General features: G+C 44.8%; 1 protein-coding gene and 1 long non-coding RNA gene across 11 annotated transcripts in view; one reads left to right on the plus strand and one right to left on the minus strand.

Moving 5' to 3' along the window:
• Positions 1–23,888, plus strand: part of LOC142775471 (uncharacterized) — an 84,466-nt gene that overhangs the window by 52,182 nt on the left and 8,396 nt on the right. The window lies entirely within an intron of this gene.
• LOC119181087 (histone-lysine N-methyltransferase E(z)) overlaps positions 1–23,888 on the minus strand; it is an 89,122-nt gene that overhangs the window by 50,393 nt on the left and 14,841 nt on the right. For 8 of the 10 annotated variants that reach the window (XM_037432267.2, XM_075876874.1, XM_075876872.1 and 5 more), the window contains 3 exons: positions 18,120–18,216; positions 15,175–15,338; positions 1,235–1,261 (listed from right to left, as the gene is read on the minus strand). In XM_037432267.2, the coding sequence (XP_037288164.2) occupies positions 1,235–1,261; positions 15,175–15,338; positions 18,120–18,216 (288 nt within the window). The remainder of the gene's footprint in view (positions 1–1,234; positions 1,262–15,174; positions 15,339–18,119; positions 18,217–23,888) is intronic. The other 2 variants (XM_075876877.1, XM_075876871.1) reach the window with 1 other exon arrangement.

Consider the following 23,888-nt stretch of genomic DNA (forward strand, 5'->3'; position numbering starts at 1 on the left):
ATCCAGAACTGTAGAAAGTAAACTAGAAAAATAAACTACTAATACTGACTTTAGTTTCATAGAGTAGGAACCTTACACCAAAAGTTACCAACAAAGCAATCAAGTTAAAGATGTCATCTTAATTTTAAGTCAAGAAAGGTATCCTCTATCCCCTTTAACAAGCATAATTCTTTTTCAGCTCTTGCATTGAAAAAAAGTTGCATTATGTGCTTTAACAAAGAAATAACTATTAATAAAAGGGGGGCAGGGCCAGTGAGGGGTAAATAAACCACTATTAAAGCCCTTTTCATTAAGTGTGAAGAGTATGACAATAATAGGGATAGGGAAACTAAGAAAGAAAATATTTTCCTCGTTTGCAAGACCCATTTATTTATCACTGAAATCATTTTCTTTTCAAAACATGAGCCTGAATCTGCCCTTTCAATAAAAGTTGCCAGAATGGTGCGTCATGACCAAAGAGTTCATTGGCACTTATATAATATTTTCTGGAAACTGGTTTCTATGTTCACATTATGGTAGTACGCAAATCCTAAAGATGAACTTCTGATCATGCGCATTTCTGTTCACTAGGCCTTTCAAGCTGATGTAAAATGCTCACGTGACGCATTTGTTAAGGTGACAAAGACATGGCAGATGAAGAGATGAAGTATGGCAGGCTGATCATCAAGCTTCCAAATAAGCCAGTAAATGCTGTAAAATAATACAGCTACCTTCCCTCCACAATTCCTTAATTCAAGATCACGTTTCAACATGGCAAAGTAATGACATGTTAGTTTCCTGTTAAGTATGCCTCAAAGCTTTCACTAACAATATATGACACCGGTATAAGTAAAGGAAGATCATGCATGTTGCAAGACACACGAGTTTGTGGCTTTAACAGTAACACTTCCACTTCAATGAGGTATTTGAAGGCTCACATCTTTCCATGTGATTGCTATAGCTGGAGAGGTATGCAAAGTGGCTGTAGCCCATGACAGTCATCACTTTGATAAAACAGGTCTCTGTTAGATGTTTGAGCCACCATTGACACTTCAAAGCTTTATGACCAGCCTGATTAGCAGAATAGTATTCTATCAAACTTGGCCATTCAGTTTGGCAAAATGCAAGCAAAGGTGCAGCAGAATGCTAGGAATCTAGTAAGTGTTAGTTATACACACATATACACAAAAAAGCTTTGGAATAAGAAAGTAGTGGAGGGTGAAGGCAGAGATGCAAATAGTTGTATTTCGTTTACCTGGAAGTATATCCGTCCCTCTATTTGCTTTTAAGAAAGGACACGAAAAAACAAACAAAAAACAATGGGAAGTTCAAGAGCAGAAGAAACCAAAAAAAGAGAATAAACAGTCACATTTTTAAAAATAATGTGCAGTACTGCAACACATGACATCTCTCTCTCTCTCTCTCTCTCTCTATATATATATATATATATATATATATATATATATATATATATATATATATATATATATATATATATATATATATAAACTGCAGTGGTGATGATGAGTATGTACAGATGATGAGAAGATGGGACGCATAAATAATGTTCACACTTATTTTCCCCGCACACTTGAGCGACCGGCCCGGCCGAGACTTAGGCGGGAAAAGGTACGGCGAACAAAGGGTTTCAGACAAGAAACGTGGACTACCTCGGAGGCACGGTAACGACGGTCCCAGGAACCCTTGATGGCAGTGACAAGATAATGTACAGGACATGTTCGTTCACAAACAACGTAAGGTCCGAGAAAGCGTGACTGAAACTTTTCACACAATCCGGGTGTACGAACAAGCATCTAAAGTGGTACTTCATCTCCAGGAAGGAAGGTGACGTCTCGACGAAAACTGTCATAGCGTTGCTTGTGGTCTTGTTGACTGGCCTTGATGTTGAGTTGAGCACGTTGTAGTGTGTCAGCGAGCCGGGAGACAAAATGTCCTGGTGTAGTTGTGGGCATTTTTGTCGTTATATTGAAGAAAGAGGCGTCGATGATGAATGTCGGCGCGCGACCGTAGACGAGGAAGAAAGGTGAATATCTGGTGGTTCGTTGAACAGCGGTATTGTGTGCAAACATTACAAACGGCAAGATTTTGTCCCAGTTATCGTGGTTGAGTCCGATGTACATGGATATCATGTCGATTAGAGTCCAGTAGAATCGCTCTGTCAGGCCATTTGTCTGCGGGTGGTAAGCGAATGTGGTCTTATGAACTGTGCCACAAGTTTCAAGAATTTCATCAAGGATTGTGGACAGGAAGGCCTTGCCTCGGTCACTCAACAACACGCGAGGTGCACCATGGCGCAACACAATGGCTTCTAAAAAGAAGGCGGCAACATCTGAGGCAGAGCTAGGGCGTAGAGAAGCGGTCTCCGCGTATCGTGTGAGGTGGTCGACAACTGTGACGATCCAGTGGTGGTCTGCTGGCGTTACGAGAAGAGGCCCGGTGAGGTCTATTCCGACAGTGACAAAAGGTGTATTGGGACATGGAATGGGTTGTCATAGGCCAGCAGGAGCTGAAGTTGGTCGTTTGCGGCATTGACAAAGTGCGCAAGAAACGACATAATTAGCCACAAAGGTAGAAAGACCAGGTCAGAAGAAACGGCTCCAGACGCGGTTGTAGGTCTTCTGAAATCCTAAGTGTCCCGTTGATGGGTCGTCGTGCAATGCTTCGAGTACTTGTTTTCGCAGCGAACGGGGAAGTACTGGTACCCACCGATGCCCATCCACATTGTAAGTATAGCGCTGCAGGACATTGTTCTTTATCTTGAACTGCTGTAGCTGACGATGTAGTCTGGCATTAGGTGGAGAAGGTGAGCCATTGAAGTATCCGATGATGCAGTTACAGTAGGGGTCGTCACGTTGGCACGTGGCAAACTGAGCGCTGCTGTTTAAAGATAGCGACCCAGCAACTGCCAGGGGTGATAACGTGAGTGAAGAGGAAACCGCTTGACCACTTCAAGGGCATCGAGGATGCGTGATTGGAGATGAAAGTGGCAGAGGGCAGCGAGAGAGAGCATCGCCATCCTGATCCTGTTTGCCGGACCTGTACACAACATCAAAAGTGTACTCTTGCAAATGAAGTCCCCAGCGACCGAGGCGCCCAGACGAATTATTCAGCGAAGACAACCAGCATAGAGCATTGTGGTCGGTAATCACAGTGAACTGGCGTCCATACAGATAAGGTCGAAATTTCTGGATGGCCCAAACGACAGCAAGACATTCCTGTTCTGTTATCGAGTAGTTCTCCTCCGCAGGTGTTTGTGCGCGACTGGCATACGCAATGTGACGTCCCCGCAAACACGGACTGAACCGCGGTCCTTTCAAGATGTTTACGCTCGTTTCTTAAACCCACGCATAAAAAAAGGAAAAGAAAAGCCTTCGGTGTAACGAATGGGCATTCCGGAGTGGAGTACCTGGAAGGATTATTTCTACTGTTCTCGCCACCCCCCCCCCCCCCCCCTACAGACAGTCTGACAGTGTACGGTGGAGGTAATCTGCGCGCACCCTTCAGATTTGTGGCATGGGGAAGCGGCAAAGCACCTTTTGTTGGTTCAGGGAATGCGACCCTGCCGCAGCGCCTGTGCCGGGTCCAGTCTGACTTCTGTCAGCCTCCATGGCTCCAGGACTCATTACTGCGTTCTGCGCGGATGGCTACCCGCGGCATTGAATGACGAATAAGCGGTGGCTACGGAGAATTTTGGGGGAGACACCGAGCTGCATGGAAACGTTGAGACTTGGTCTGGACATCGGCTCATCAAGTGCCGGAACCATCGGGACCATTGTTCACCCGTAATTAAAGTGTCTTCGGACGGCTCGCCCATCTCTCTCCCTGAGGCTTGAGTTTGAACATTGTTACTTGCTCGGCTTTGCTTGGGAGAGGGTTTTCCACTGGTGCGGGCCGCGGGGGCGGCTGTCGAAGATGATACACTCCGACTGACAAGAAAATATGCCGCGTCGATAGTGGCGATCGGTTTGGTGCCCCGGTAGGGCGGAGTCGGGTCCCACAAAAAGGGACTACGAGACGATACGAGAGAGTCAGAGAGACGGAGCGTTGAGATTGAGATGGTAGAGAGACGGAATGGAAAAGGAAGATAACGGTGCGAAGAGATAGCGATGAGAGGCGATGAGATGATGACTGGGGCAAGAACGGTACGTGAGGATAGGAGGCGAGTGAATGGAGCGTTACGAAAGAGGGCTAAGATGAAAATCACTGAGAGGAACGACGTAGGCGTCGATGACGCAGAAGATGAAGACGCTGACGAATTGGACAGATCAGACTTCGACGACAAGAACCAACCTTGGGCCCCGACTCGAGCAGCCAACTCCGAGGCCCCGACTACACGGACATTCTGTGAGACGAACTTCACCTCCCTTACTTAAACGAGCTTTGCGGGAAGGGATGCGGCATATTGAGACATTGCACGGTTTTATTAATTAATGACTTTATAATTTGTGTCGTGTGTTTACTCTGTATTGAGACACCCTTGTATTGTCGCCGTTACTTCGCTTATGTATCCTGTGTCGCGTGTCGCGAGTGTTTTCTGATGCGTTACGATTTCGTGTAACAGAGATATCGTTCACGGACAGTATGGGTGTACGCCGTTTGCACTTGCTATTGAAATAAATGCGTCCATGTTTAAGAAAAAATCGTGACATCTCTTACTTCCCGGCCCCAGCACGAACCCCTATATGTGGAAAGTGATTGAGACAGGTAGCCAAGAAGGAACAGGATGGAAAAGGGGTTCAGTGGTCTTCCCTCTCTTTGGCAATCAGTGGCGTAGCAGGGGACGTCTCAGCAACTACTCGCTCACGTGAAGTGCCGTCGCATTGGAGGAAGACAGCACCGATTCTGTGGCTGCTAGCATCTGTGTGCAAGAAAGTGGGTGCACTCTCGTCGAAGTGACGGAGGACGGGATTTGATGTCAAAGCACTTTCAAGGGCTTGGAAAGCACACTCGCACTCGTTGGCCGTTCCCGATGTCAGAAGCTTGTGTAACGGCCCCGCAATGGCAGCAAAGTGACTGATGAAGCGGCGGAAGTAAGACGCCAGGCCCAAGAAACTTCGCAATTGTTTTTGATTGCCTGGATGAGGAAAACTAATTACGGCAGCAACCTTGTCGGGGTCGGGTCGAACGCCATCTTTGCTTACAAGGTTACCCAATACTTTGATGCTTGTGCTGGCGAAGTGGCACTTTTTTGTATTGAGCTGAAGACCAGCGTTTGAAATGCACGTTAGAACTTCGTCCAAACGCTTAAGGTGCTGAGGAAAAGTGGAAGAATAAATTACAATGTCGTCTAAATAACATAAGCAGGTTTTCCACTTGAGACCACGTAAGACAGTATCATGCGCTCGAATGTTGCCGGAGCGTTGCATAAGCCAAAAGGCATGACGTTAAACTTGTAAAGCCCGTCTGGCATTGCAAACGCTGTTTTCTTCTTGTCTGCTTCGCGCATAGGTATTTGCCAATACCCTGATCAGAGGTCGAGACTGGAGAAATACTCTGCGCCTTTTAGGGAGTCAAGGGCATCATCTATGCGTGGCAAAAGATATAAATTTTTTTTCGTGATCTTATTGAGCGCTCTGTAATCAACACAAAAGCGGACAGAACCATCCTTTTTCCGGACCAACACCACAGGAGACGACCAAGAGCTGGATGAAGGTCGAATAATATCCCGTTTGAGCATACCGGCGACGTTTTCCTCAATGATTTGCCGTTCTGTCGAAGACACACGGTATGGGCGGCGGCGTACAATGGAGCTGCCTTCAGTTTCGATGCTGTGCTCTGCAACGGAAGTGCGGCCCAGAACCATGGAATCTACGTCGAGCGAAAGGCTGTGCTTTTGGAGAAGGTCTAGGAGGTCTCTCTTTTGCTCGGCAGTGAGGTGAGGACTTATGGTAGCATTTAATTCTAGAGTGGTAGCCTTGGTATCAGTTGAAGCAGACTAACACGCTGATTCTGCATGAAGGGGAACCAATGAAAAAGGCTCGCTGTCAGCGAAGCAGCTCACAGCAGTGCCCTGGGGCAGCATCACTGGCGAAAAAGTTGGGTTCAAGGCGGTAACCAATGCTTTACCATCATTAAACCGCACAAGGCCGGGTGCGATGAAAAGCCCGGCAGGTTTGGAGCAAACTGATGGAGCTATGAACATGTAACCGGTATCTATAGCATCCAAAGCGATCGTGAATACTTGTTCATCTCAAGGCAAAATGAAACAATCGGCGGCAGCAACGAAACGGAAGCTGTATGGATCGACATCAGATGAACATTCAGTAGCTGACATATGAATTACTCGCTGACGACACGATATGAAAGCTGATGCCGGAGAAAGGAAGTCCCATCCTAAATTGAGTGTGTGAGTGCACAAAGAAAGTACAAGAAACTGAACGTGGTGAAGGATGCCATCTATGAAAACGCGGACTGTACAAACACTTAAAGGCTGAATAGGGACTTGAAGGTGATAGGGCGGTCCAGTGGTGTAGAAATCTTCCCCTTCAGAGTCATTGTAGCTTCGTCTTTCGTCTTGCTGACGGCGTTGGCAGAACCTTGAAATATGACCACGGATGCTGCAATAAAAGCAAGTTGGCCGCGTAGTGCGCCAGGCGTTGCAAGGCTGGGCAGATGCTCGCGGTGCGAGTGAGTTAAGTGAACCATGCACTCCAGGCGCTCGTAGCTGCATTGGCTTTGCTGGGGTGCAGGTGTCATAGCAGTAACCTGAGCATAAGTAGGCATAGACACAGGATGTGAGCTCGGAACAGGTGTGTCAGTCAGTCATTGAGGCCACGCTTTGGTGGGGCGCAGGTGTCATTGCAGCAACGTGAGCATAACTTGGCATGGACACGGGATGTGAGCTCGGAACTGGTGTGCCAGTCATCAAGGCCAGTTCCTCCCTCACGACGTCACGTAGACTAGTAGCAGGTGGCGCCGTTTGAATATCAAGGTGGCGAGGTGAAGCCTGTGCATGAAGTTCCTCGCGGATGATAGAGAGGATCAATGCACGCAGCTCTGTTGTGTCACGGCTCGAGCTCAGATCAGACATATCAGGTTGCACCCGAGTGGTCTGAAGCTCCTCAAGGCACTGACAGGTAGCAACAACATCGGCTACGGTCGGGGGGTTCTGCACCACAAGCACATTAAAAGCGACTGTTGCAATGCCTTTGAGCAGGTGGTGCACACGGTTGTTTTCCGTCATATAGTTGTCGATGCGGCGGCAGAGGGCGAGAACATCTTCAATGTAAGAACTGTAAGACTCACCGGGGTGTTGAACATGTGCACCAAGCCTCTCCTTGGCAATATCCGAGCGCACTGACGGGTTGGCGAAAATCTGGCGGAGGTGATGTGTAAAGGCGGGCCATGTCGGAAAATCTGTAGCGTGGTTGAAAAACAACGTCTTTGCGACACCGCTCAAGTAGAATGCAACGTGAGTGTGAGTGAGTTTCGCAGGCTCATTCCAATTGTTGATGGCACTCACACGGTCATACTCCTCGAGCCAGTCTTCAATGTCCTCACCCGGAAGCCCTGCGAACAGCAAAGGATCCTTTTGAGGGCTGGTGACCAGGTGGGAAGGGTTTCTTGGCGGTGGGAGCGGTGGCGAAGCTGCCGCGCTGGGCTGGTCGGCTTGCGACATTATTGAACCCAGGTTATTTAACGGAGGCCTGAACGGAACTCCAGGGATATGTTCTAGAAGACGCTGAGGGTGTCTGAGAGCGCGAGAGGATGCAGGGACCGGGCAGCACTCTCCACCACTTGTAAGACGGCGTCCAGGACCCTCAAGACTCTTCTTTATTGTCATATGCATAAGCCCCACAATCCAAACTGAAGTGGTGATGATGAGTATGTACAGATGAGAAGATGGGACGCATAAATAATGCTCACAGTATATATACATATATATATATATATATATATATATATATATATATATCTATAAGGAGAGTGAGAGACAGAGATATGCGATTTTACTTAACAACTGTTCACTTTGCCGACCTTTTGACGAGAGCCCATCTTTTTCAAAGCATAACAATATCTACACATTTTCCTTGTCTTCTTATAGCATGTTCATAGAGGAGAGGACAGAAGGGAAAGATGAAGGAAGAGGGATAGAGGGAAAAGAAAGAAAAAATTTAAAAACAAAGAAGAAAAAGAAAAAAAAACACGACGGGGTTTAAGGGATGGCATCTCAAGAGAGTAATATGAGTGCCAACATAGTAGTAGTGAAGGAGTGATGCCATCATTGACAACAATACACCTCACTCACCCACCCGTGCCCCAAGTGGACACTGTGACGACCCGCGTTTAGTATTGCACCTTCCGGTGCAATCCGCGGGCAGCTTGTCTATCTTCGAAGTTTAGGGCAATTCAGTGGGGGGAAGACTTGAGAGCTTGGAGTGCATGTTGGCGGCTCCGGAAGATATCAAAAAGCCAGTAATGTGGCACCGGCACCACTATTGATAATATGCATTGGCTTTTTTCAGGAAAAAAATAAATAAAAGGTGCGTAAAAAAAAAAGATGACTGTGCGTGCCGGCTGTGCTTGAAGCGGCAAACTGATTCTATTCATTCCGCTATATTGCCAGATGCACACACTTACAGCTGTGTTAGGGGATAATATTATTGTCACGATATGGAAAGGCAGGGGTAGAGGACTGATTAGAGAGAGGCGTTTGCATCTTTTAGTGATCGTAAAACTGACAGGGTGCCTAGGTGTTCATTTATTCTGTTTTTTATTGTGTTGAATTTGTAGATAAAGTACGATTCCCGTTGTTCCCTTTCTCTGATTGTTCGAAAATTGCTTTCCAATAGTGCAACCCTGATTTCATCAGAGCTGTGATATTTCAAAGTGCTGTGCGTTGAAAGTGGAAGGCCTCGCAGTGAACGTACATGTGCCCGATGGCACTTGAATCTTATTCTAAACGTCATGTCTGTCTGGCCCACATATTGCATGTTACATACCCCACATTCCAGTAGGTATATGACATTGTCCGAGTCAAAGTCTAGTGCACCACTTATCCTGTGCTTAAAATTTGAGTGGGTGCTTTCTGCCACTGTTGTTGTCTGCATGTGTTTGCATACTTTGCATCTGCTTTTTCTGCTAGCAGATTTGTCTGAATCTGTGTGCTTGGGAATAGGCAATGCTGGTCTTGGAGTGTTGCAGGTGGCCGCTTTTGAAGTGCAGATATTATTGCCTGTTCGTTTCTGTATACGCTAGTTACAAACGGACCATCCTCTGTTCGAATGAGCATATTAAGGAAGCTTATTTCCGTGTTAGAGTAGGAGTGAGTAAAATAAATGCTGGGATGCGCTGGGTAAATGCCTGGTTGAACTTGAGGAGCTCGTTTTCCAAATATGTCCACATTATGAATATGTTATTTAGATTAAAGGTTCAATGTTGCATGATGAAAGAAAATTGGACTCCATATAGTGCATGAATATGTTAGTGTAGTCTGGGGCCATTCTTGTACCCACTGCTGTGCCACTGATTTGAACGTAGTACTGATTGTTCAATTCGAAGCTGTTCAATTCGAGTAAAAGCCTTGTTAAGATTTCAATTACTATTCTTCTTGAATATGTGTCAATGTTGTGGGTGCCATACGATTCAACAAGTGCCCTTACAACATCGTCATGCGGGATATTTGTGTAGAGTGAACTAACATCCTATGTTACCACAAATGCACCGTCTAAAATTTTTACTTCTGATATTTCCCAAGCGAAATGATTTTTGGCATGCAAAAAGGACTTGTGTGGGTGGGATGTCCTTGATTAAAGAGTCAATATACTAACTAGATATAGGTTCAGTTAACATTCCCGTGCCTGATATAATGGGTCTGCCCAGGTTTACATTTTTATAATTTTCGGTGGCATGCAAAAACGACTTGGTGCCCAAAGCACCGTAATAAGTGCCTTTCGAAGCTTCGAATCAATAGCACCTTCACGTGCGAGTTCCTCTAGGGTTGTTACAATTCTCTCTATGTGCTCGGTGGTAGGGTCCGAGTCGAGGTGTTCAAAGAATTGTTCATCATTCAGTTGTCACTTTCTTTCCTCAATGTATTCCGATCTATTTAGAATAACAGTCGCGTCTCCTTTGTCTGCTGGTATAATGACGAGATCTTCGCGGTTGCTCAACATGAGCAGTGAATTATCTTTCTTTCCTTGATATGTTATTCATACTTATCTTGTGCATCTGGTGTGCATGGATGACATCTTTCTGAACCGCGTCTATATACAGTCGAGCCCACATATAACGGCCCCACTTAAAACAAACTTTCGCTTAAAACGAACAATATCCGCATGACCGTGAATGGCACGAAATTGCACTTACAACAAACGTTTCCTAGTGCCGCTGATCGTTTACAGCGAACGGAGTCAGCGGTCTGCCGACTTCCCGGGAAACCACTTTCGACCACCGATCAGGCATCGACGAGGTGCCCATACATTCTGATTGCTAAACGCCGACCCTGCCTCCGTGACCCTCTAGTTGCCGCTCTTCCCGACCCATGAAGGAAGGAAAGCTGTTTTTTTCCTCCATGCCCCAACTCCTTTTTGTTACGCAGACCTCCATCCTTTGTCTTCCCGCTACTTGGAGCACCCGGCATCGTCAGACGAAGCCCGTGTTTTCACACTGTCACCGATCTTTCGAAAACAGGTCGGCCATCTACCCTGTTTTTGATCCCTGGTTCTGTCGTTGGCGTCGCCGGCCTGGAGTGACCAGACCATTTGCCAACTTCGTTGGCCACCGACTGTATCCGATAGTCTGCGTCTAGTGCACGCCCGTATGCTACCCTACCGGCCTAGATAATTTGCGATTCGTTTCGTGTTCTGGACTTAATCTCGCTCACTTCGCACTCAACTTAGCATGCCTTCCGCGCATGTGCGGAAGCGTGAAAACGACTCTAAATTTGTGCGAAACGAATCGCGAAATATCAAAGTTCGTGAGGTGATGCAAACCTGCCGGCGCAACAAAAAAATTTTTTGACCACAGCCGCAGATTCTTCGAACACCGCTGCGTGCACTGATCCAGGCAGCCGTGGTTGGCTTCTGCGCACGCAGGCACTCTTTCAAGTTTTTCTACGTGCGAGTTTCGCGGACCTTTCAAGCAAGCTACCCAACCTGCCTTCTCCCCGTGTGTCTTGGTTTTCAAGGTCGCCCTCCCACCGCATCCTCCCCTCTCTTTATCGCAAATCTGCTCTCCTCTCTTGATCACAACCCCTTTGCCCGTCTCCACCGCTCCACGACGCCAGCCACGCTGGCTCGAATTAGTGTCGTTTTCTGACTGGAAATGGGCCCAGAGCTGTTCCATGCGTTCTGGCATGCGTGTCGCGTGTGCGCGTCTTGCTCGTTCTTGGTGTGCGTGTGTGGTCATGATGGCAGATAGGAGGACAAGTACGCTTTTTCCTGCCGCTCAACAAAACGTCAAAAGTGTGACCGCTTGGCTTGAGCGTAATCCGCGCGTTAGGTGCCGCGTTGCGGAGCGCTTGCTCATAGCTGTTGACCACCTGGCAGCCAACTTGCCGCTTAGGGCGTCCCGGTATTCAGCTGTGGAGATGGTGAATATTTCGTGGGCAACGGTGACAGCTACATGTGCGCGAAACTGTTTTTTCGAGGCTGATTTGTCGACGTCGGGCCTGATGCTGAGCCTGAAGCTTCCGAACAGAACCACTGCGGCGGCGATTTGTGGCAGCGCGTCGTCGACTCCGACCAGCGAGAGCGGGTGGGACACCTGTAGCGATGGTTTAATTACGGCCGATTATGATGCCGACACTGTGGAACCGTGCACGGATTGGGGCATTGTGAATGAAGTAAGTGGTGAGAGCGATTGGGAGGAATCGGATTGCGAGAATGACGAAACTTTGGAGCCGGTGCCTCATACAGCTTATGCCACGGGCTTCGGCAAACGAGCACCCTGCCGTTTTAAATGAACTCGAGACCGCCCTTATCGCTTCTGCTCTTTAAAACACGTGCATTACGGACTTTTTGGAGCAAAGAAAGTTTGTGTTTTCACTCGCAACTTTTTTTAAAAGCTGTGTTTCGTTTACTACGAACTTCGAGATACAGCGAATGGTTGTCACATCACGCTCAGGTTCGTTACAAGCAGGCTCGACTGTATAGATCCAAATGTCGATGTGTGTTGGCGTCTGGGGTCCATTGTCGTCCGATTACCTCACAGCTGTGTTTCGTTTACTACGAACTTCGGGATACAGCGAATGGATGCCACATCACGCTCAGGTTCGTTACAAGCAGGCTCGACTGTATAGATCCAAATGTCGATGTGTGTTGGCGTCTGGGGTCCATTGTCGTCCGATTACCTCACGAAAAAGTGGGTTACCTTTTTGGGGTTTATTGAAGAAGTATTCTTCCTATCGTAGGTTTTGTGCTAAGTTGTCTAGGTTTTTCAGAAGTGTAAATTCATCATACTTTCCATTGCTCAGCAGAATGTAAGTCCATGTGCTAGTACAGTCAATTCTTCTTTGCTAAGTTCTTTATCTGAAAGGATGATGATGTTTGGTTCTTTGGGGGTGGTGGCAAATTTTCCTGAATGTGAGGTGGCTTGGTATTATTCATTTAAGCAACACTGGGTATAGCTTGTGGTGAAACATTTACTTCGCACAAATTTCTTTCTCTTAAGCTTTTCCATTTGCCCCGTTTTTTTTTTTTGTGCTCAAATAAATCTAGCTCTTTGGCCTCCCACTCCGAAAGAGGAAAGTTATTTCGTGCATACCAATCCTCGTCTGTCAGTGTCCTTAGAGTCTTTTTACAGTGTTCAATGGTGACCTTAGTTAGCTCCTGTGTGGCGTGATTGAGAATTTTGTTTCACTGTTCCAGCCGTGGCATGCGCATAGGCAGTTGAACACTCCTTGATGGGGGTCCCGAAGGGATCTGCGAGCTCCAGAGGGAGCAGTGGCTGAGTCAGGGGCTGCTTGGTTGCCTTTCTTCCCTACGCCACCTCGACAGGTGTCACCGGGAAGGTCACACCAAAGTGCCTTGGCGTCTCCCGAAGCTCGTACAGCTCCGGCTGTGATGTGTGGTCAAGCCAGTTGCTGATGTAGAGCCGCCGTAGGTCGAGGAGCAGGTTATAAATGTTCCATGCCAGGAGTGACAATCCGGCGAAGCTCGGGTGTAGACCAGTGGCCGCGAGCATAGTCTATGGTGGGAACGTGTCGATCCCATGGCCCACACGCCCTCTCTCACATGGCGCAAATCCAGCAGTCCCAAGTTAAACTCCCGAACTTGAAGGTTGAACCTCCTCACCGCATGCGAGTTAGCCAAGCGCATCCCAGCATTTACTTTACACTCCTACTCTAACACTGAAATTAGCTTCCTTGATGTACTCATTCAAATAGAGGATGGTGCGTTAGTAACTAGTGTATACAGAAAACCTACAGACAGGCAACAATATCTGCACTTCGAAAGCTGCCACCCGCAACACCAGCATTCCTTATTTATTCCCAAGCACACAGATTCAGACAAGTCTGCTTGCAGAAAAAGCAGATGCAAAGTCGCACAGTCATCTTTTTTTACGCACCTTTTATTTATTTATTTTTTCTCCTGAAAGAAGCCAATGCATATAATTTATAGTGGTGCCGGTGCCACATTTTCATATCTTCCGGAGCTACCGACATGCACTCGAAGCCCTCAAGTCTTTCCCCCCATCGATTCGCCGTAATCTTCGAAGATGAACAAGCTGCCCGTGGATTGCACCAGAAGGTGCAATACTAACACGGGTCGTCACAGTGTCCACTTGGGGGAAGGGTGGGTGCGTGAGGTGTATTGTTGTTAATGATGGCATCACTCCTTTACTACTACAATGTTGGCGTTTACATTACTCTCTTGAGATGCCGTCCTTTTTTTCTCTCTTTTAACCCCCTTACCTTATTCCTTCATTTTTCTCTTCTGTCCTTTTCCCTCCTACCTTAAGTGCTATGAGAAGACATCGGAAATATGTAATATTGTTATGCCTTGAAAAAAGATGGGGCTCCCGTCGAAATGCAGCAATATAAAGAGTTACATGAAAGCGCATATATTTTCATACTTATAACCTTGCAGCAACCAACGTTTTATGGCATATAAACCACATTTTATATATATATATATAGCAACACATATTTCACTTGGTCTGCTTTTTTAGAAATTGTGGCTCAGTACAGGATCTAGATAAATCAAATCCAATAACAAAGGCTAAAGCTCGGTTCCTCGATGATATCTCAAAATAATTTTCTGAATTTACGATATTAATTAAAAAGCCTAAAAATAGAGATTAGCAAGTTCTGATATTACAGTACTAATTTCACTGTCATGCACAACCAATTATGCAGTACCAATTTCAACTCAACCATGCTCAACCTAAATCAGTATAAAAAAAACAGCATACCATAACACAATCCCTGGGATCTTCTATGACTGAACTGAAGAGTTTAGATATCTAACATTTTTTTTGCTGATTTTTTTTAGCAAATGGCTTTTTCGCTTTTCAACACGTAAAGCTGTATTTATTTTTCTCCTTGAGATTCTACAAGATTAAAACCAGATACTGGACTTCCATTTGGTTGACACTGCCGCTGCAGAATAAAAAATGACCTAGACACTTGATTACCTAACTAAATGAACATCACTGAGACTCATGTCACAAGCTCATAGTGACAGTACCACTGCACTGATACAACACACAACCGTAAGCAACACTGTGAATATAAGAATTATTTCTGAAAGAGTAAGGAAAACAATTGAGTAACAATTTCTCAAACTAATTGCAAGCTTGCTTGCCATGTAATATACTCTCAGAGACAAACAGGTAATCTCACATCATAGTGCAGTAATTCAATGACTTTGGAGATAAGATTATTAATTAAGTCCATGATGCAGTTTCCTAGTGACTGTGACTGGCCTTTTCATCTGTCAAAATTACAGTTACTTAACTGCACCTTATGTACTGTTGAGATTTATCTTTTTAACCAGCCTACAGACTTCAACAAATGTGAGAGTTATTTCCGATTGCGATATCTAAAAATAAGAGAAAACTTCACAAACAGGGATAATGAGGCAACCCTAAGGCATATTTTTTTTTTCTACTGCAATCAATCACAAAATCTGGTTGGCACTGCAACTTCGTAAATTCAGGGATAATCTGCTTTAATGCAATAATTGCTAGGCATCACTTCTGTAAAACCACAAAAGCAGATATGCCACTCACTGTGCAAAAAGCAGTCATACTTGAAGCAACGCCGACAGAAAAGAGTCCTGAAAGAGTGCATGCTTTGTTCACGGGGTACCGACTGAGCGAATGGTCCATCCATGTTAGGTGTGCATTCAGGGGGCACTGTTGGTGGATTCACTTTCTCCATCAACTCCCGGTACCTGTCGGAAAGGTGATCTGCTTTCAGCAGCTGAGTGGCACATCTATTTGGTAAGATATGACATGCAACAACAAAAGAGTTGTTCACCAGAAAGTACAAATTCTTGGAAAATAGGACAAAAGTACAACATGCCAACCATTCAAGATGATGTACTTACATGTGTTGGTATTGTACACTTTCAAAAGATGACAGTGGATTTGTAGAGCACAAGGGCTGCATTGCGAATGCTTTGAGCTCAAAATTAGCATTTTATAGTGGGTTCTTCAAAAAATCTGTCCGAAAATTCTCAAGAACAAGGAAACTGAATAATTCCAAAAACGTTGCCAGTGGCCACCTTTTCAAAATTTCAAAGTAACAATCAGCTTTTACCAGGAAGAACTTGAATTTGTCTATTTGATCTCACTGCCTGTTTCCTCAAATTAATAAGTTAATTACTATCATCTGTACAATTACTGCCACAGTTAAGGTTTCTATTTATCTTAAAATGTCAGCTGCCACAAAAAAGTAATGGTAAAGGCAACAAGCAAACATGACATCCCTTATTTTTGAAAATTTGGGCCACATTTCTTGAAACATACAGCCAAGGTATAAATACCTTTACTAACACTGCACTTGGGCAGCATCTGCTTTTTTAGAGTGATGTGCTCATAATAAGCATGGCAAACTTGTGAGCGAAAAAAAAAGTAGCACACACAAACCTTCATGTACACATTACAATGTCACTCATTCACCAAATAAAGACTTATCATATATTAAACCATTTATTTTAAACCATGTCTTCTATACCAGATATTTCAAGAAATGTGTGCGAAAAACTATCGAAAATCAGGAAAATGCTATCTTTGCTCACTGACTTTACAATAGCTTTCTCTATAGCGGTAGGCATCTTATGATTGTTGTAGGCATCATTTGATACAGTAATTAAGTTAAATTAATCAGCTTTTCAATTCCTAGAGTTGAGGCAATTATGTCAAATGGGAGAATTGAACCTCTTCATATGTGTGTCATGCATGCTATAATTGCAAGCACTGCCTGCACACCCACACAACTTAGTCAGTTCATGATAAATATAATGACACATGCTCATTCTGGCCATCTCAGAAAAATATAGCAGTTGCATTCTTACGTGTTTTGCTTTTACTGCTGAATTTCGCTTATTTTCATGACTTGTATATTATTGCTAAAGGTCGCTTTTTCAAAATCTTTAAGTTGCAATGTGTTCTCTACACATTGATTGATATGTGGGGTTTAACGTCCCAAAACCGTGTTCTCTACACAAAGAACATAAATTATCCTCTATGAAAGTGACCACGCATATCCACTTATTAAAGGGTTAATAATTTACCTTTTTTAATTACCGTCATAAAACTTTCACAATATCTAAGAATTATGAACACATTTCTAAAAACACCCAGTACACTTCATGTATGCACATGAAGTATACTTTCATCCGATGGCATTTTTAAGGCAAAACAGCACTTCTTTATCCTTGAACTGTGATAAGCATAATACTATCAACGTCGACTGAAATGAGAACAGTGGCAAGGATTTGCAATGATTATAGTGTGTGCCATCCAGTCATCACCATGACCACACATATGCGCAGTGCTGCCAAACCAGATGCCCGACTGTCAATGTAGAGGACTGGAAGACACCACCATCATCATCATCATCAGCCTGACTACGTCCACTGCAGGACAAAGGACTCTCCCATGTTCCACCAGTTAACCCGGTCCTGTACTTGCTGCTGCCAATTTATACCTGCAAACTTCTTAATCCCATCTGCCCACCTAACCTTCTGTCTCCCCCTAACTGGCTTGCCTTCTCTGGGAATCCAGTCAGTTACCCTTAATGACCAGCGGTTATCCTGTCTACGCGCTACATGCCCGGCCCATATTCATTTCCTCTTCTTGATTTCAGCTATAATATCCTTCACCCCCATTTGTTTCCTAATCCACTCTGCTCTCTTCTTGTCTGTTAAGGTTACACCTACCATTTTTCTTTGCATTGCTCGCTGCGTCGTCCTCAACTTAAGCTGAACCCTCTTTCTAAGTCTCCAGGTTTCTGCTCCGTAGCTAAGTACCGGCAAGATACAGCTTTTATATACCTTCCTCTTGAGGGATAGTGGCAATCTACCTGTCATAATTTGAGAGTGTTTGCCAAATGTGCTCCACCCTATTCTTATTCTTCTAGTTACTTCAATCTCGTGGTTTGGCTCCGCAGTTATTACCTGCCCTAAGTAGACATAGTCTTTTACAACTTGAAGTGCACTATTACCTATCTCGAAGCGCTGCTCTTTTCCGAGGTTGTTGTATATTACTTTCGTTTTCTGCAGATTCATTTTAAGACCCACCTTTCTGCTCTCCTTGCCTAACTCCGTAATCATGAGTTGCAATTCGTCCCCTGAGTTACTCAGCAATGCAATGTCATCGGCGAAGCGCAGGTTACTAAGGTACTCTCCCTTAACTCTTATCCCTAACTGTTCCCATTCAAGGCTTCTGAAAACCTCCTGTAAGCACGCGGTAAATAGCATTGGAGAGACTGTGTCCCCCTGCCTTACACTCTTCTTGATTGGTATTCTGTTGCTTTCTTTATGAAGCACTATGGTAGCAGTTGATCCACTGTAGATTTCTTCCAGGATGTTTATATATACTTCATCGACGCCCTGATTCTACCACATGCTATACCATTGCTAATGCTTGCAACTGTTCCTATTTCTTTAATACTGATAGTACATAGCTTTCAATATTTCTAAACAAAAAATACATGTTGTGATACGAACCGCTCTTTCAATTCTTGTGGGGATCGCTTATCAGGAAACACAGAACAGATGGCAGTAAAAATGAAGTCTGTCGGTAACCCCCTGTCATCGTATTTGTCTTGAAAAAAGAAAAAAAGAGACAGAAAGAAAATCATAATATAGAAATACTGTGGGAGTGTTCGACACTTCTTAAACGTGTATCACTTCGCAAAAAAAAAAAAAAGTTTCAAGAAATGGGAAGGGTCATTCAAGGTAAGTACATCCTCTGTGACAAAATGAAATTTAGGCTGTCAAGGATGATAACATTCTTGCAAGAACAAAACGGAGCTGATGAAGCTGTGTGTGTCTCAGCAGCACATGAGATAATCCATTACTTACAGGTCCACAATGCAGTGTATAGTGATGATCTTGTTTGCACAAAGACTGTGCTTGAAGCCATTTTCTATGCCCAACCTAGCTTGAAGCCATTTTCTATGCCCAATCTAACAAGTCTTTAAACAGCTCTCTCATTCTACTTAGAAAGCCCTCTTAGAAATCCCTCTCTTCATACTTTATTCGCTACCTCTGAGAGGTAGCAAATAAAGTATGAAGTGAATGACCACGAAATCCCTCATAGTCTGCGAATTGTGCTCTTTTGGGAGACCTTATTCAACCCCACTGCGGCCTGAAATTCCTCGTTTGTTATCTCACAGATCTGTTATCTAGTTTCTTTTGACATTTATGGTGGTGTATAAGCAGTGTTTTTGTAAAATTTCGCATACAAAAATGTTGGTTTGTATATTGAAGCAAAGTTTTAACAAACTTGACATTTTCAAAAAAAGATCTTTGAAATTATTGCCTACGCCTAACAGAGAAAAAAATGGGGTGGTCAGTCAAGGATGCAATCTCAATGGCTTTCTTTTCAATATGGCTTAAAACAGTAAAAGGGACCAAGAAAGGAAAATAGGAGGAAAAGAACGGCAGGGCAATGTTCTCTTCATGGAATATTAAAGGGGTAATGAAACAAAAACTTTGGCCTCGCATTTTTTTCTGCAACTTGTTGCAGCAGGCCAGTTAGTCATAACGTGGCTCATTGTTTTCTGCAGCTATGACAGATAATTGATTACAGGCTCCTCGTTAACGACCAGTTTCAGTTTGAGAGCTCCAAAAACGACAAGCCACTGGATGCAACTATCGCCACCTACCGTGGGCAGCTTTCGACCATGTTATCACACAGAACTCTGACACATTTCCGCACGGTCCGCATCGAGAAGTCCTTGCGAATAGGAAATGGCACTACACTATCGGCAAACACGAAACATTCAATGCGTGTGCTGCCGCCACGCACTCGCGACCAGCCACCGACAAATAGAGACTGCTGGAACAAACATGGAAAAAAAGGGGGTGGGGCTATGACATCATCATAACTTGTTTTATATACTGCAGCCTGCAGATGCGAGGAAAGTAGGGGCGTCCACATGGGGTCTCTTTCGGTAGTGTCAATACCTTCAAAATTTAGAGTTCCAAATTTCTGTACAATACCTTCCAAGCTACCGTAAAAACAGAAATATAAATAAGTCAGACCGCAATATATGTCGACTCCCCCCAATTTCGGAAAATTTTTTTTTTTAATTTACAACGTATCGCGACACACCACTACCTTGATAAATACGCGACACAATCAGCTGCACTGTGGTGACGTTTCTTTTTATTTAATCACTAATCTTATGTAGTTAAACGCCAGAAGGCCACAAGCTGCTTTCACTCAGAGTTGAGTCCGACGACGTCTGTTTCTCACTAGTTATGTCCCAGAGTGCATCGTCCTCTATTCCACCCAATGCCTTGCTGATGTAGCATTTGCGGAAAAGCCTGCGCACCATCTCTTGCGGGAGAGATATCTATGTTGACGACACCCAGCCACAAACGGTCGCGATTGGTGGACGTCGTAGGCGACCAGCGGGAGTCTTGGGATTGTCGCCCAGCATCCACTCACTGCAAGACTCGCGCAAGCGATATTTGAAGAGTTTATTGAGCACTATGTCCAGTGGCTGGAGGATTGATGGTAGTCCCCAAGGGATCACGACAAGGTCAGTCTTGCTATCGAACAGAGCTCTTTTTACATCGGCCGTGAGGTGGCCTCGAAATGAGTTTAGCACCGACATGCTCAGTCGCTGACAATGCGCACTGGGTCGCCGATTGCACACGAGCCGGATCCACTCAAGCATGAGGGATTCATTCACGAATATTTTTTCTGTTCGCTTTCACAATAACATCCAGGGGGAAGGTCCTGTTTTGGTAGCCCTTTTCTCTTGAAAATGATACAAGGAGACAGCTTCTTTCCATCAGCTGTGCATGCGAGCATCACTGTAAATCACGAATGCTCGTTGCTCATTGTCAAGAGCATCACCTTGCTTGGATATTTTAGCAATCAGTCCGGTTCGAGGGCATATTGTTGTATCATGCGTCGGTCCATGAACTCTTCATCATAGGCCAACGCACGGAGAACACAAGGCTTCGAAGCACAGGCCGGGAAGGATGAAAAAAGTGGCATAAATGAGACTCGGGCGGAAACTCTCTTTATGTACACAAGCATGGTTAATATGATGATTATGATGATGATGATGATGATCACTGTAGTCTTCCTCTTCATATCGAGGAGACACTAGTTGGTGTCTTGAGTGGAACAATAATAAATTTAAAAGAAAAAATAATAATTCATTAGATTAGTGCGGTTCTCCTTCCAATTCTTTGTGTTCCCCCTTCACGCTGCTGGCAACACAGAAGGGAGCAAGGAAGAAATCTTAAGGTACCCAGCACTGAGAGCCTGCCTCTAACGACACGTAAAAGTTATGTCGAGCAGGACAACTGCGATTCCAGAGCCAGTCCCAATTCCGCGTGCTGCGGAGGTGCTTCTGCCGGTCTCGTCTACGCCGACCTGCTCCTTCCCGTTCTTGCTCTCTGCACGAGTTCTGCGTCGGTGGTGCCGAGCCATACTACATCGTGGCGTCATTAGCTGCTTTTTCCGGCCCCTACTATGCCGAAAATAGGCTGGATAAAAGTTCATAGGCCTACTCTCTCGCTCCACTGGACTGCAGTGGGCGGCGACAGTTCAGACGCCTGTCGTGGAAATGGCACCGGTACAGGTGCCGGCGCCGTACACCCAAACATGACAGTGACTATGCGGACATCCTCTCTTGGGGGAGGGGATGATTCTGCTTGTGTTATGTGTTATCTCCGCATGCTTTTCTATTCAAGAGGTGGGGGGGGGATGATGTGGTATATAGGTTACGGTCCCGGTTTCAGAACCAGTTTTTTGGCCCCACAGAGGATGTTTTACAAATGTATATATTAGCCATACTTGTGCACATAAGGAGAGTTGCCACCCGGGTCTCGTGTGTGTCACTTTCTTCATCTTTCCCGGCCCGGGCTAAGGACGCCGAGCCTCGTGTGCTCCGTGCGTCGATGCAATACAAATAAACCAGATAAGAGCTTCGTCAGCGTTGCCCATGTGTCCCATCATGCAACAATGCTGTCGATGAAGCCCTATGATGAAGTGCTGATACTCAACCAGCTTTTTATCGAAATCTTGGCAGTTTTTGGCACACAGAAGTACGCCGCCTCAGTGCAAAGCCCTTCCACTTCATAAATCGGCGCAGCCATGGTGGCGAGCCCTTGAATCGCCCCTTTGTGAGCCCAGAGTAGCGCGCTATCTCGATAGATTTCACGCGGATGCACTCTGCTATCAGGGCTGGCAACTTTGCACGCAGCTCTCGGATGAATTTGGCGGGTAGCATTGCCAGTTCAAGGTGCACTATCGTCCATCCACAAAACGAAGTTTTTTTTTTGTTGCTGCAAAATGTGATGCACTGCTTTTGGCTCCTCCAGTATTGGATGCTTTTCTCCGATACAACGAATTCCCGTTGTGCCCCCAGGTTGCCGTGCACTTCGGCATACTCGACAACTTCTTTCTTAAAGCCTATCATAAAGTGCCGTCGACTACCAGTCATTTGCCGACCACTACGACTCACTGCTGACTACTTCACTCAGCCTCGACGATGCTGTCCACTACCACTCAGCCTTGACGAGTATATCTTTCTCTATGAGCATGTCCTTATGTGTGGTGCTTGGGACCCCCACATCCATATTCCACACAAAGTTAGGGGCTGAACTCCACATATGCATAAGATTCTGTCACATGAATAAAATAAATAGGAAAATGAATGCTGAGAACGTGAGGTCATCTGCTCTCACGAGTATGCTTCTTTTCAGAAGCCAGCGATACCTTCAGTTGGTGTGCATGCTTGCAAGGAAAATGCCAAAAAGAAACAGAATGAAGAAGATTGTATTCTTGTCTGTCATTTGACTTCTTATTCTAGACAACATCCCCCAAATGCCCATCATAACAGTTACAAACCATGGCAGCAAGACGCGGCGGGCGCGCTTTGGCTCCCGTATCTTGCCTATGGCAAGGTGGCCGCCGCGCACATGGCGCGACTTGACTGCGCCTTGATGGTATGTATAGGCGGCCTCCACTCCAGCAAGATTTCTTTAAGCCTCCTTGCAGCAGACTGACAAAGATAATCGAAGCAAAATGATGTTGCTAGTACACTGTAGGCCTTGCCTAGCCTAACAGCACCGTTGCTGATGCGCACAGTGGAAATGGAGGCTTCTGACTTCGGCTGCCCATTGTTGCGAGACTTTCAAATTTTTTTCTGCCAATGACCGGTATAAAAGACGAGGGTCGACTTTTCGTATTTATTTTATTTTCTTGAAAAAAAATTACACCTACATTCTGGTTTTGCGGTATATTCACTGCTGATGTTTTCCTCATTATATATGCATATTGATGGGAATCGATCTCGCAGGCTATCTCGGGAGCAAAATTTTGTGTCAGTACCCCTTTAATGTTGCTATGGACAGATATCTCAGACTAGAAGGAGGGCTACATGATTGTCAAATAATAGCACATTCTGAGGAAAATATTTTAAAAAACTAATAAAGGATGAAATGAAACACATACTTCTTGCTTTTTTTCTTATACTAGAATTTTGGAAAATCACTTACAAAATTTTACTTTGCTGTGCATAGAATGATATCCACTTAAAATTCAAGATTATTTAAAGCCAAGTGCAATTAACCGTGTTTGTGCACTGCAAAGTGGGCTCTTAGCTGAGCACCATCAGTTTAGACATTAGCACATGAACTTTTTGGGTGTTCTTTTTTTCTGACACACAACTTTAGAATACTATCCTGTCTAGCCTGCAGTTTTTGGATATTGCGTCCAAACACACCCATAAGGCAGGAAGATAGGTGTTATGACTGAAAATAAAAAATATATGGCATGATTTTGTTACTCTGTAGATTTGCAAAGAAGCAAAAGTAAAATCAACATTACGCTTATGCATTAACATAAGTCTTCGGCCTGTTTATAATTTGGCGCAGTATATGAGCAGGAGTATAACTGAGAAGATTCTGAGCAAAAGAACAGTTTTGGAGCAGTTCTGGAACTGTGTTTGGGATTACCTAGAGCAGATACCACAGTAAGTTCGTAACTATTCAGAGTAGATTAATTACTGTGTAATCAGGAAATGCTGGCTATATTATAAACAAAAATACAAGGCCAACAGTCAGAGCAGCCACTCTTCTTCACATGAAATCCTGCCATATACTTACTTGCCCCACCGCAATATATGATATGTGTATAGCAGTGAAGCATTAGTAACAAATGCAAATGTGGCACATACGGTTCCAGCAAGAAACAGGTGGAAGAACATTATGTGAAACAGAAAACTCATACTTATCCTGGGAACC

The sequence above is a fragment of the Rhipicephalus microplus genome, chromosome X (assembly GCF_043290135.1).
Source record: "Rhipicephalus microplus isolate Deutch F79 chromosome X, USDA_Rmic, whole genome shotgun sequence".
NCBI lineage: Eukaryota > Metazoa > Arthropoda > Arachnida > Ixodida > Ixodidae > Rhipicephalus > Rhipicephalus microplus.